The sequence below is a fragment of the Pan paniscus genome, chromosome 8 (genome assembly GCF_029289425.2).
Source record: "Pan paniscus chromosome 8, NHGRI_mPanPan1-v2.0_pri, whole genome shotgun sequence".
Lineage (NCBI taxonomy): Eukaryota > Metazoa > Chordata > Mammalia > Primates > Hominidae > Pan > Pan paniscus.
Genome location: NC_073257.2, coordinates 85,952,797 through 85,966,164, shown reverse-complemented (window position 1 = coordinate 85,966,164; position 13,368 = coordinate 85,952,797). Strand labels below are relative to the sequence as shown.

Below are 13,368 nucleotides of genomic sequence, written 5' to 3'. Positions count from 1 at the left end.
GTCCTGTCCAAGAACAGCAAGCCTATCCATACCACCATCCTAAACCCACACGTCCACGTGATTGGGGAGGACGCAGCGTGCATCGCCTACATCCGCCTCACCCAGTACATCGACGGGCAGGGTCGGCCTCGCACCAGCCAGTCAGAAGAGACCCGGGTCTGGCACCGTCGGGATGGCAAGTGGCTCAATGTCCACTATCACTGCTCAGGGGCCCCTGCCGCACCGCTGCAGTGAGCTCAGCCACAGGTGCACCTGGTTGACGGGGGAGAGGGGCTGGAAGGGCCTGGGATAGGTGGGGTCAGAGGAAGAAGAGAAGGCTGGGAGGTGGTCCTGGGAGAGGAGGTGTGGGCCGTCCCAGAGGACTGGCAAAGCCTGGCAGAATGGTTGCAATAAGTTATGCTTGGAAATCAGACAGACTAGGGTCTGGCTCCGTGACTCCAAATTGGATGACCTCAGACAGGTTACTTCCCCTCCCTAAACTGTTTCCTTAGCTGTCAAAGAAAGGCAGAGAGTGGTGCCTACCTCATTTAATCATTGTGAGGATTAAGTAAGATACTATAAGTAAAGCACTTAGTTAGTGCTTAGCAAATGGGAGGCAGTTTTGTATTTAAGCATTAGCTTCACCCACTTTCCCCACCTTCTCAGGCCGACTTGGCCATGTGTTTAGCGTGCTAAAGTCGCTGGAACTCATCTGTGTGCTCATTGTCCTCTGTTCTGTTACCACATTCTGTCCTGTTTGACAGGGGCTTTAGGAGATTCCAGCCGGAGGTCCAACCTTCGCAGCCAGTGGCTCTGGAGGGCCTGAGTGACAGCGGCAGTCCTGTTTGTTTGAGGTTTAAAACAATTCAATTACAAAAGCGGCAGCAGCCAATGCACGCCCCTGCATGCAGCCCTCCCGCCCGCCCTTCGTGTCTGTCTCTGCTGTACCGAGGTGTTTTTTACATTTAAGAAAAAAAAAAAAAAGAAAAAAAGATTGTTTAAAAAAAAAAGGAATCCGTACCATGATGCGTTTTAAAACCACCGACAGCCCTTGGGTTGGCAAGAAGGCAGGAGTATGTATGAGGTCCATCCTGGCATGAGCAGTGGCTCACCCACCGGCCTTGAAGAGGTGAGCTTGGCCTCTCTGGTCCCCATGGACTCAGGGGGACCAGGCAAGAACTCTGACAGAGCTTTGGGGGCCGTGATGTGATTGCAGCTCCTGAGGTGGCCTGCTTACCCCAGGTCTAGGAATGGACTTCTTTGGAACTTGCATAGGCGCCTAGAATGGGGCTGATGAGAACATCGTGACCATCAGACCTACTTGGGAGAGAACGCAGAGCTCCCAGCCTGCTGTGGAGGCAGCTGAGAAGTGGTGGCCTCAGGACTGAGAGCCCGGACGTTGCTGTACTGTCTTGTTTAGTGTAGAAGGGAAGAGAATTGGTGCTGCAGAAGTGTACCCGCCATGAAGCCGATGAGAAACCTCGTGTTAGTCTGACATGCACTCACTCATCCATTTCTATAGGATGCACAATGCATGTGGGCCCTAATATTGAGGCCTTATCCCTGCAGCTAGGAGGGGGAGGGGTTGTTGCTGCTTTGCTTCGTGTTTTCTTCTAACCTGGCAAGGAGAGAGCCAGGCCCTGGTCAGGGCTCCCGTGCCGCCTTTGGCGGTTCTGTTTCTGTGCTGATCTGGACCATCTTTGTCTTGCCTTTTCACGGTAGTGGTCCCCATGCTGACCCTCATCTGGGCCTGAGCCCTCTGCCAAGTGCCCCTGTGGGATGGGAGGAGTGAGGCAGTGGGAGAAGAGGTGGTGGTCGTTTCTATGCATTCAGGCTGCCTTTGGGGCTGCCTCCCTTCTTATTCTTCCTTGCTGCACGTCCATCTCTTTTCCTGTCTTTGAGATTGACCTGACTGCTCTGGCAAGAAGAAGAGGTGTCCTTGCAGAGGCCTCTTTACTGACCAACTGAAGTACAGACATACTGCTGGACAATCTGCATGGGCATCACCCCTCCCCGCATGTAACCCAAAAGAGGTGTCCAGAGCCAAGGCTTCTACCTTCATTGTCCCTCTCTGTGCTCATAAGGAGTTCCATTCCAGGAGGAAGAGATCTATACCCTAAGCAGATAGCAAAGAAGATAATGGAGGAGCAGTTGGTCATGGCCTTGGTTTCCCTCAAAACAACGCTGCAGATTTATCTGCACAAACATCTCCACTTTTGGGGGAAAGGTGGGTAGATTCCAGTTCCCTGGACTACCTTCAGGAGGCACGAGAGCTGGGAGAAGAGGCAAAGCTACAGGTTTACTTGGGAGCCAGCTGAGAAGAGAGCAGACTCACAGGTGCTGGTGCTTGGATTTAGCCAGGCTCCTCCGAGCACCTCATGCATGTCCCAGCCCCTGGGCCCTAGCCCTTTCCTGCCCTGCAGTCTGCAGTGCCAGCACGCAAATCCCTTCACCACAGGGTTTCGTTTTGCTGGCTTGAAGACACATGGTCTTAGAATTCATTGAGACCCATAGCTTCATATGGCTGCTCCAGCCCCACTTCTTAGCATTCTTACTCCTCTTCTGGGGCTAATGTCAGCATCTATAGACAATAGACTATTAAAAAATCACCTTTTAAACAAGAAACGGAAGGCATTTGATGCAGAATTTTTGCATGACAACATAGAAATAATTTAAAAATAGTGTTTGTTCTGAATGTTGGTAGACCCTTCATAGCTTTGTTACAATGAAACCTTGAACTGAAAATATTTAATAAAATAACCTTTAAACAGTCCATTGTGTTACTGCTGTTGGAGGTTTACGGCCAGAGGCATAGATTTTAGCAGCCTGGGTTACCAGGTTGGAGAGAGTACCTCCTCCTACTCCCTTTGGGTCCTTTTGAGAATAAAACTTCCTCATGCCTGTAATCCCAGTACTTTGGGAGGCCGAGGTGGGCGAATCACGAGGTCAGGAGTTCAAGACCAGCCTGGCTAATATGGTGAAACCCCGTCTCTACTAAAAAATACAAAAAATTTAGCTGGGCATAGTGGCGGGCGCCTGTAATCCCAGCTGCTCGGAAGGCTGAGGCAGGAGAATCGCTTGAACCTGGGAGGGGGAGGTTGCAGTGAGCCGAGGTCGCGCCACTGCACTCCAGCCCAGGCGACAGAGTGAGACTCCGTCTCAAAAAAAAAAAAAAAAAAAAAAAAACTTCCTCATAAACAGCCTCCAACTAGCGCTCGGTGCTGCGGAGGCGACGCGGGGCGGGGAGGGAGGGTGAGTGCCCTGGGAGCCAGCTGAGGGCCTCGCCCCGCCCCTGGTCCCGCCTCCGATTAGGCCGCTCCGCCTCTTCCCCTCCGCTCCGCCTCTTCCCCTCCCCTCCCCCGAGTGGGCCGGCCCGGCTCCCCCTCCGCGGGGCTGAGTGGATGAGCCCAGGTCTGAGCCCGCCCCTGCTCCGAAGTCGTGGTCCCCGACGCTCGGCCGGCGGTGCCATCGCGCGGGGAGGAGGGGGTGCGCTTCCCCGGGCGGGGCGCGGAGCCCGCCGTCTCGGAAGCCGCGGCTCGGCCCGGCACTGCGGAGGGCCGCTTGATTTCCCGGAACCCAGGTCGCGCGGCTGCTAGGGCCGGAGCCGGTGGATCCGAGCGGGTGCCACCAGCGGCGGCGCGCCGCCTCCCCCGGTGGGAGCGGTGGTTGGGCCAGGCTGCGGCAGAGCGTTCGCTCGGAGATGGCGGAGCAGCCGCGACGCGGCCCGTGGCCCCGAAAGCAGGGAAGCCGGGCAGCCCCGGGACGCGGCGGAGCCCGGGGACAGCGGGGACGCCGCCCAGTCCTCCGGGTGAGCCGCCCCTGAGGAGACCCCCCCGCCCACGGTCGCGCTCAGGCCCCCCCAACAGACTCCCTGGATGTTGCCACCATCACCAACCGCGGGGTCGTCCCGGGCGGCCCAGCGTGCGCCGCGCCCCGGGTCCTTTCCGCCGGCCTCTCTCAGAACCGCCTCGCTCCCCTCCGGACCGGGCGGGCTCCCTTCTTCCCGCAGGGCTCTCCCAGCCCAGAGGCTGTCTCGATGTCACCCCGGAGTCGCCGCCGCGCGCCTGTGGCCCCTTCCCCTTTGGTGTCCCACATCCGGTGCGCTCTTCGTATCCACCTGTGCCCCCGTCTCCTCTCGGCGGGGCCCCTCCACCCGCCAGCCCCGGGCCCCCTCGGCGCCCGCAGCCTCCGCGCCGCTGCTCCGGCCGTCCCGGCCTCCCCAAGCCCGGGCCCGGCCCCCGTCTGGCTTCGCCGTCCTCAGAGACCTCCCGCACACACCCACCCCGCCCAGCCCTGCTGGCCCTCAGTGTTCACTGGCCCGGCCTGCAGCGCTCCCGGTGCCCCTTCCCTAAACCTTGCTGCTTCTTCCAGGTATGAAGCTAAAATGCAGCGGCTAAGAACGCGGCTCTGGAGCTTGACAGGCCTGACGTCGAATCCCAGCCCTCCCACCAACTGAGCTGTGTGATCCTGGGCAAGGTTCTAAGCTTCTCTGAGTTACTCATATGTGAAATGGGGATAATGGAGCATGTACCTTTTCCCTACCTCTTAGGGCTGGTGTGAAGATTAAATATATGTGAAGCTCTTAGAAGAATGGCTGGCAAGTTGTAATTTCTCAAATACGGGGTGATACACCCTGAGTATCAACTTCCCGTCAGTGACCTCCTCACTACAATGTTTTCTCTAAAGTTGCATCAGATTCTTAGCATTCACCCCTTCCCGTCACCATTTTGATCCTCTCCCCCAGCTGTCTTCTCGTGTCGTTTTACCTAGGCCAAAGCTGAACTGTTTTATTTTTATTTTTTTTTTGAGCTGGAGTCTCGCTCTGTCACCCAGGCTGGAGTACAGTGGCACAATCTCAGCTCACTGCAATTTCCGCCTCCCACGTTCAAGTGATTCTCCTGCCTCAGCCTCCTGAGTAGCTGGGACTACAGGCGCCCACCACCACGCCCATCTAATTTTTGTATTTTTAGTAGAGACGGGGCTTCACCATGTTGGCCAGGCTGGTCTCGAACTCCTGACCTCAAGTGATCACCCGCTTCGGCCTTTCACAGTGCTGGAATTACAGGCGTGAGGCACCACGCCTGTCCTGAACTGTTTTTAAATCATCTCTGTCAATTCTGAAGGACCTCGGCTCTGCCTTATCACCCCTGAGATGTGTGTTTGGGGGTGGGTGGTAGAGAGGGATTGCCAGCCTTACAAGGAGGCTGAGTGGGGATAGTGACAATAAAGCTTACAGAAGCAGTCGATTTAAGAAAAAGAACAGACTCAGGAGGCTGAGGCCGGAGGATTGTCTGACCCCAGGAGTTTAACACCAGCCTGGGCATCATAACAAGACCCCCATCTCTAAAAAAAATTAAAAATTAGTAGTGTGTGGTGGTGCAAAGCTGTAGTCCCAGCTACATGGGAGGCTGAGGTGGGAGGATCACTTGAGCCCAGGAGTTTGAAGCTGCAGTAGGCTATGATCACACCAGCACACAGTATCCTGGGTGACAGAGCAAGACTCCATCTAAAAATAATAAAAGAGATCCCCAAAATTAGACCTCCTTAAAACTGTTTTCTGATCACACTGTCCTTTTTCCTTCTGTCATTGGTTGGATGTGACTTAAGCTCCTGTTGCTCTCTGTCATCCAGTCCTTACTCAAGTTGTTCTGTTTGTGTAACTGGACTCAATACCTCATGTCTCTCCAGACGAGCTCAGGGACTCTTCTGAGCTGTTTAGGAATAGGGTTGTAGAACTACTTAGGCTAAGTTAGGAAGGAGAAGTAGAGTGGACTCAGCTGTATGGCTTTTCTCAGCACCCAGTGTGTGGCCTGCTCAGGGGTTACATTTTTATCTCCTGACTGGCAAAGTTGAGGTGAAGGTCAGGGGCAGGTAATGTTTCACAAGCAACGGGTAAGGGAGTCCCTAATTTCTGGGTTTGGAAACTGGTAGAATGATTACCTATCATGAGGATTGCTCTTTCCTTTTGAACTCCCCCACCATAGTGTCCACCTGACTACAAGTTCGTTAAAGCTGTTGGCTGTGATATTGGGTTTGATTGATGAGAAGATTAACAGACTCATGAGTTCCTTATCTGATATTTTGTTGGAGCATGGGACTTCTGAAGACTTCCGGGGCTTTCCGTCCCTTCCTCACAGAAAGATCAGAGCTGTTGCTGGCTGCCAGCTGCTCAGTCATGGGCTAGGAACTCCTTTCAGAGCAGGCCTGTTTTTAGCCTTCTAGGATATTTAGTCTCTTGTTGATGGGAGATTTGTTCCTTTCTATCATTTGCATATACTGCTCCATCTCTGAGCTTTGCTTAGAGAGGAGAATTTGGACATTCATTTGGGTATTCTAAGAAAGGGAAAGGGAACAAGCTGTGAAGCTAAGGTATAGGACTCAGCTTGTAGATTCTCCTAGAGGAAACTTTTTTTTTTTTTTTTTTTTTTTTGAGAACAGATTATCCAGTAAGCAGGAGGTAAGAGAGATGGGATGGGGAGGAGAATGGATTAATGACAATTTCAGAGGGAGGAGTAACCCACTGATTTCTCTGTCTTACAGGTAGAGGGGAAGAGATTGAACTTTGCTGACCTTTGATGTGAGGCGCTCAGCCAGGGCCAAGGGGAGAGCCTGGCAAGATTTGCAGCCTGAAGCCATGGGCCAGGGGGCCATGGTGACCTGAGACAAGTGGACTCTGTATAGTTGCCCCCTGCTTCCCCTTCTACCTCCCCTACCCTATGCTAAGGGGACTCGTCTCCACCTCGTAAGGAAACTCCCCGAGGGAATCCCTGTCCCCTATTTTCCTATCCTTCTACCCTTCCAAGACAGTCCTAGCCTATAGAACTCCTACCTCCCATCCCCTGAGGTGGTCCCCATTCCTCCCTCCCTTCCTCCCCCCGCCATGCTCCAGTTGTGGAAGGTGGTACGCCCAGCTCGGCAGCTGGAACTGCACCGCCTCATACTGCTGCTGATCGCTTTCAGCCTGGGCTCCATGGGCTTCCTGGCTTATTATGTGTCCACCAGCCCTAAGGCCAAGGAACCCTTGCCCCTGCCCTTGGGAGACTGCAGCAGCGGTGGGGCAGCTGGTCCTGGCCCTGCACGGCCTCCAGTTCCACCTCGGCCCCCCAGGCCTCCAGAGACAGCTCGAACTGAACCCGTGGTCCTTGTGTTTGTGGAAAGTGCATACTCACAGCTGGGGCAGGAAATTGTGGCCATCCTGGAGTCTAGTCGTTTTCGTTATAGCACTGAGTTGGCACCTGGCCGAGGGGACATGCCCACATTGACTGATAATACCCATGGCCGCTATGTCTTGGTCATTTATGAGAACCTGCTCAAGTATGTGAACCTGGATGCCTGGAGTCGGGAACTGCTAGACCGGTACTGCGTGGAGTATGGTGTGGGCATCATTGGCTTTTTCCGAGCCCACGAGCACAGCCTACTGAGCGCCCAGCTCAAGGGCTTTCCCCTTTTTTTACACTCAAACTTGGGGCTCCGGGACTACCAAGTGAATCCTTCTGCCCCGCTACTGCATCTCACACGCCCCAGCCGCCTAGAACCAGGGCCACTGCCTGGTGATGACTGGACCATCTTCCAATCCAATCATAGTACATATGAACCAGTGCTTCTTGCCAGCCTTCGGCCAGCTGAGCCCCCAGTGCCAGGACCAGTTCTTCGTCGGGCCCGGCTTCCCACTGTGGTACAGGACCTGGGGCTTCATGATGGCGTCCAGCGGGTGCTCTTTGGACATGGCCTTTCCTTCTGGCTCCACAAACTTATCTTCATTGATGCTGTTGCATACCTCACTGGCAAGCGCCTCTGCCTGGACCTTGACCGCTACATCTTGGTAGACATCGATGACATCTTTGTGGGCAAGGAAGGGACCCGCATGAAGGTGGCTGATGTTGAGGTCAGTCTTGTTACTTAAATTTTTTTCTTAGAAGCTATTCACACTCTGGCCTGTCAGACTCCCTTCCTTGATTCTGAGCTTGTCATAGGTACACTCCCTGCCTTTCCAGGCAGGAAGAATGCTACTTCTCATGTATTTCCTGTTCAGTCTGCTCTCCTGATTTCTCTTGTCCCTGCTACTCTTCCCAGGCTCTGTTGACCACCCAGAACAAACTCAGGACCTTAGTTCCCAACTTCACCTTCAACTTGGGCTTCTCGGGCAAGTTCTATCATACTGGTGAGCTTATACCCCTACTCCTTTGGCATATCATAGCTTGACCTGTCCCTTCACTGTCCACCTCCCTGGGCAGACAAGTTGGAGAAAAGGGTCAAGGTTTGGGGTCAGACTGCTGTGAGGAGCTAGTGGTGGGCATGAATTTAGGTTCGCATGGGTGGCTGGATGGCAAGTTGGCAGTGGGGCAAATAGAAAGTCTTAGGCAAGGATCAGGGATGGAAGGTGGTCAGTGTTGTTACAAAATAAAGGAGGGAACAGGGGCTGACTGGCTGTGGTCAGTGGTCAGCGTGTGGTCATAGGGACAGAGGAGGAGGATGCAGGGGACGACATGCTGCTGAAGCACCGCAAAGAGTTCTGGTGGTTCCCCCACATGTGGAGCCACATGCAGCCACACCTGTTCCACAATCGCTCCGTGCTGGCTGACCAGATGAGGCTCAACAAACAGTTTGCTCTGGTGAGACCCTTGGATCTCTTCCCCATAATTTCTCCCAGCCATGCTTCCTTTTCTACCTTCCCCTAATGGGCTACCCTTTTCCTATCCTTTACGTTTTCCTTTATTTGGAGGCTTCCCCACCCTCTTTACCCTCTACTCCCCAAACCTCACCAGGTCCTGGTGAGAGTCTATGCCATTCCCAGGAGCATGGGATTCCCACGGACCTGGGGTATGCTGTGGCCCCCCACCACTCGGGTGTGTACCCCATCCACACGCAGCTCTATGAGGCCTGGAAATCCGTGTGGGGCATCCAGGTGACCAGCACTGAGGAGTATCCCCATCTCCGCCCTGCCCGCTACCGCCGTGGCTTCATTCACAATGGCATTATGGTGAGGGACTCCCAATACAGGCTTGAATCAAACTCTAACATTTAGACAGCTTTCAACATGCATTGACCTATGTTCTCTATCAACTGCCAGTCCAAGTATGGGGGTACATAATTGGGGGTAGAAAGGTGAAAAAATTTTAACACCCTCAGTAAGAGCTTTATTGCTATAACTTCAGACTCAGTCCTCTATAAATCCCAGTGTCCTCCATCTACTTCTCATTCTATCTTTCAAATCTCATCTGTTTTTTCTTTTCCCTCCAGGTGCTGCCCCGGCAGACATGTGGCCTCTTCACTCACACAATCTTCTATAATGAGTATCCTGGAGGCTCTCGTGAACTAGACCGGAGCATCCGAGGTGGAGAGCTCTTTCTGACGGTGCTGCTTAATCCGGTAAGGTGCTGAGAGGAAGGGCTAGAAGATTGGAGAGCCAAGGTGTTTGCAGGCTGGGACCTTTATTCACCAAGGCTAATTCAGAGGTGGGGTAGGCTCTCCAAATCTGACATGCAGGTACCCCTTACAGATCAGCATCTTTATGACCCATCTGTCCAATTATGGAAATGACCGGCTGGGCCTATACACCTTTGAGAGCTTGGTGCGCTTCCTCCAGTGTTGGACACGGCTGCGCCTACAGACCCTTCCTCCTGTCCCACTTGCACAGAAGTACTTTGAACTTTTCCCTCAGGAGCGAAGCCCCCTTTGGCAGGTAAAGGTGGAGCTCAGTCTGATGAGAGACATGATAGGGGTGGGGTGTTTTTTGTTGTTGTTGTTTTGAGACAGAATCTCACTCTGTCACCCAGGCTAGAGTACAGTGGCACAATCTCTGCTCATTGCAACCTCCACCTCCCAGGTTCAAGCGATTCTCCTGCCTCAGCCTCCCTAGTAGCTGGGATTACACGCACCCGCCACCACGCCCGGCTAATTTTTTGTGTTTTTAGTAGAGACGGGGTTTCACCATGTTGGTCAGGCTGGTCTCGAACTCCTGACTGCAGGTGATCCGCCCGCCTCAGCCTCCCAAAGTGCTGGGATTACATATGTGAGCCACTGCACCCAGCCGGGGTGGGGGTTTAAGAGAAGACTAGGCCAGGCCGGGCACGGTGGCTCATGCCTGTAATCCCAGCACTTTGGGAGGCCGAGGCAGGCAGATCACCTGAGGTCAGGAGTCTGAGACTAACCTGACCAACTTGGAGAAACCCTGTCTCTACTAAAAACACAAATTAGCCGGACATGGTGGCACATGCCTATAATCCCAGCTACTCAGAAGGCTGAGGCAAGAGAATTGCTTGAACCCAGGAGGCGGAGGTTGCAGTGAGCCGAGATCATGCATTGCACTCCAGCCTGGGCAACAAGAACGAAACTCCGTCTCAAAAAAAAAAAAAAAAATAGGCCTTATCTGATTATTGGCCCTGGCTTCAGAATCCCTGTGATGACAAGAGGCACAAAGATATCTGGTCCAAGGAGAAAACCTGTGATCGTCTCCCGAAGTTCCTCATTGTGGGACCCCAGAAAACAGGTGAAGTATCCTTAGCTAACTTCTCTTGCCCTGCCTTAAACCCAAAGGATCCTTTTGTCAAGGAAATCTCTTCTCTCTCCAGGTAATCACAGGAGTGAAAAAAGTATTTTTAATTTTAATAAATTTTTTTTTTTTTTTGAGATAAGAGTCTCACTTCTTTGCCCAGGCTGGAGCGCAGTGGCACGATCTCAGCTCACTACAACCTCCACCTCCCAGGTTCAGGCAATTCTGCTCAGCTTCCCCAGTAGCTGGGATTACAGGCAGGTGCCACCACGCCTGGCTAATTTTTGTATTTTTAGTAGAGACGGGGTTTCACCATGTTGGCCAGGCTGGTCTCGAACTCCTGACCTCAAGTGATCCACCTGCCTTGGCCTCCCAAAGTGCTGGGATTACAGGCATGAGCCACCGCACCCGGCCTTAATTTGAATTTTTAAGAGAGAAAAAAAGGAACTCCTTTTATACCCACCCCTCATTGATCCAGTCTCTTGAGGCAGTGATTCCTAACCCTGGTTGTATATCAGAATCATCTGTGGTGTTTTCACAAGATCACAAGTCATTCTGGTGCACAAAGCAGAGAACCACTGTTTTAGCCCTTCCCTGGGCCTCTCTCAGACTTGCCTCCTATCATTGTAGTTTGGCCATAGGGGATTTTCCTACCCAGAGTGGTTATTTTTTCACTTCCTTCAAGCTTATGCTGTTGAGCTGGCTTCCCTCCCACAATGGCTGCCTGAAGCTGGTCTTTCTCTCCCATTTAGGGACTACAGCTATTCACTTCTTCCTGAGCCTGCACCCAGCTGTAACTAGCAGCTTCCCTAGCCCCAGCACATTTGAGGAGATTCAGTTCTTCAACGGCCCTAATTACCACAAGGGTATTGACTGGTGAGACTGGGCCCCATTTGAATGTTTCTCAGAGGAACACTCCCTTCCCCCAAAATACCCCATTCCAGCTTCCCTCAGCACAGACTTCTGGCCACTTCACTCTGCATATTTTTCTGCTTCTCTCTCTTCTGTGCTACTTCCTAGGTACATGGATTTCTTCCCTGTTCCTTCCAATGCCAGCACTGATTTCCTATTTGAAAAAAGTGCCACCTACTTTGACTCAGAAGTTGTACCACGGCGGGGGGCTGCCCTCCTGCCACGAGCCAAGATCATCACAGTGCTCACCAACCCTGCTGACAGGGCCTACTCCTGGTACCAGGTCTGCCTGAAGCTGGGGACACACAGGCTAAAGGTTGGGGGGAGGGGGGAGGGGACAGTGACTGCTAGAGAGGGAGAAAGGAGTGAGGTTTGAGAAACTTAACTAGTGCCTTGGGGACGGGTACCCGTGCTGTGCTGTCTGTCTCCAGACTAAGCGTAAGGGCAGAATACTGTCAAATCACCAGTCCTTCACCTTCCTTCTCTTTGTCCTTCAGCATCAGCGAGCCCATGGAGACCCAGTTGCTCTGAACTATACCTTCTATCAGGTGATTTCAGCCTCCTCCCAGACCCCTCTGGCACTACGCTCCCTGCAGAACCGCTGTCTTGTCCCTGGCTACTATTCTACCCATCTACAACGCTGGCTGACCTACTACCCCTCTGGACAGGTATAATCCCCACAAGAGCCCTCAGTGGGGTTCCCCTTCCCCTCTTCTTCCCTTCAGCCCAGAGGCTTCTTAGGAATATAGAGGGAACCACATCCCTGTCCCTTTAGTTGCTGATTGTGGATGGGCAAGAGCTGCGTACCAACCCAGCAGCCTCAATGGACAGCATCCAGAAGTTCCTGGGTATCACACCCTTTCTGAACTACACACGGACCCTCAGGTGGGAGAGCATGACCCAGGGGAGGAGTACTGTATGGGAAATGGGGAAGCAGGTTGACTATGTCTGTTAGAGACATAGATTTACTCTGTCTCACAAGGAGAGACATGTCCCTGTGGGCAGGGAAGGGCATTGTGCATTTATGGAACTTGAGTTTCTCTTTTCCCTGCCACCTCATGGCCTCTTCCTGTTGAGCAGGTTTGATGATGATAAGGGATTTTGGTGCCAGGGACTTGAAGGTGGTAAGACTCGCTGTCTAGGCCGGAGCAAAGGCCGGAGGTATCCAGATATGGACACTGAGGTAAGTAAAGCCAGGGGCAGGGGAATCCCTCTCCACTTCCAGGATCTGATTCTGTGTCCCACTTCTTACCATTTCTGCCTTCATTTTCTCCTGTCAGTCCCGTCTTTTCCTTACGGATTTTTTCCGGAACCATAATTTGGAGTTGTCGAAGCTGCTGAGCCGGCTTGGACAGCCAGTGCCCTCGTGGCTTCGGGAAGAACTGCAGCATTCCAGTCTGGGCTGATGTCCCAGCCTCCCATACCAGCAAAATGCCCCCTGCTTCTCTAAGGGGCAGGTCCAGAGCAGGGCCCACAAGGGGGATTAGAGTGGCCTGGCCCCTCCCCCTCTACCTCAGTAGCCCCCAGGCCTGAGATGGCTGAGAAGGGAAGGGTATCCTTTTCCCATAGTTCTGGGGCAAATAAAGGGGCTTCCTTTGGTACCCCACATAATAGTGCTAGGTACCTTTGACCCATCATCTTGGGAGGTGGGGAGGAATGAGAGGGTCCAGGCAGGGTGTAGGGGAATGTATTAGTCCAGTGAGATTTCCCTCTTCATCCGCAGCAGTGTATCTATCTATACCTGGCTATGGGAGAGACCCCTTGCATGGGAGAGACCCCTTGCATGGGAGGGACCCCTTGCATGGGAGGGACTCCTTGCTATGGCCCCTTTAGCCAGGCAGTGGGATCTACCTGTGGCCCGGCCTCCCTAATGTCATTCACATTGAATGGGGATGAGGTCGGACAGTGGCTCATAGAGCCGAGTATGAGCCCTAGCTGTGGGCTAGAAATGTCCTTAATAAACATCCTTATTTTTCTGTTTTGTC

The 13,368-nt window shown here is 53.2% G+C and overlaps 2 protein-coding genes across 36 annotated transcripts in view; both read left to right on the top strand.

The window, feature by feature from the left end:
- Positions 1-2,752, top strand: part of CAMK2G (calcium/calmodulin dependent protein kinase II gamma) — a 62,132-nt gene extending 59,380 nt beyond the window's left edge. For all 33 annotated transcript variants that reach the window (XR_008619954.2, XR_010113255.1, XR_010113253.1 and 30 more), the window contains 2 exons: positions 2-246; positions 744-2,752. Coding sequence is in view for 27 of the 33 variants with exons in the window: in XM_034930864.3 (XP_034786755.1) it covers positions 2-234 (233 nt within the window). In the remaining 6 variants the exon portion in view is untranslated. The remainder of the gene's footprint in view (position 1; positions 247-743) is intronic.
- Positions 2,753-3,133: 381 nt separating this feature from the next.
- NDST2 (N-deacetylase and N-sulfotransferase 2) lies at positions 3,134-13,359 on the top strand. 3 transcript variants are annotated; one of them, XM_034930820.3, is made up of 15 exons: positions 3,134-3,787; positions 4,351-4,455; positions 6,520-7,864; positions 8,053-8,140; positions 8,437-8,591; positions 8,774-8,959; positions 9,220-9,348; positions 9,479-9,661; positions 10,372-10,468; positions 11,224-11,347; positions 11,492-11,666; positions 11,881-12,051; positions 12,159-12,268; positions 12,464-12,566; positions 12,664-13,359. In XM_034930820.3, the coding sequence occupies exons 3-15, from the start codon at positions 6,860-6,862 to the stop codon at positions 12,787-12,789; spliced, it is 2,652 nt and encodes an 883-aa protein (XP_034786711.1). In that variant the 5' UTR covers positions 3,134-3,787; positions 4,351-4,455; positions 6,520-6,859; the 3' UTR covers positions 12,790-13,359. The 3 variants fall into 3 exon arrangements, with proteins under 3 accessions (XP_034786711.1, XP_034786713.1, XP_063463803.1); XM_034930822.3 differs by having other exon boundaries at positions 12,159-12,231; positions 12,664-12,709; XM_063607733.1 differs by having other exon boundaries at positions 12,464-13,359.
- The last annotated feature ends 9 nt before the right edge of the window (positions 13,360-13,368 follow it).

Coding starts and splice junctions, on each gene's coding strand:
- NDST2 (XM_063607733.1), top strand. CDS start 6,860: ATGCTCCAGTTGTGGAAGGTGGTACGCCCAGCTCGGCAGCTGGAACTG. Junction 8,141..8,436: donor GGGCAAGTTCTATCATACTG/GTGAGCTTATAC, acceptor GTGTGGTCATAG/GGACAGAGGAGGAGGATGCA. Junction 10,469..11,223: donor TGTGGGACCCCAGAAAACAG/GTGAAGTATCCT, acceptor TCTCCCATTTAG/GGACTACAGCTATTCACTTC.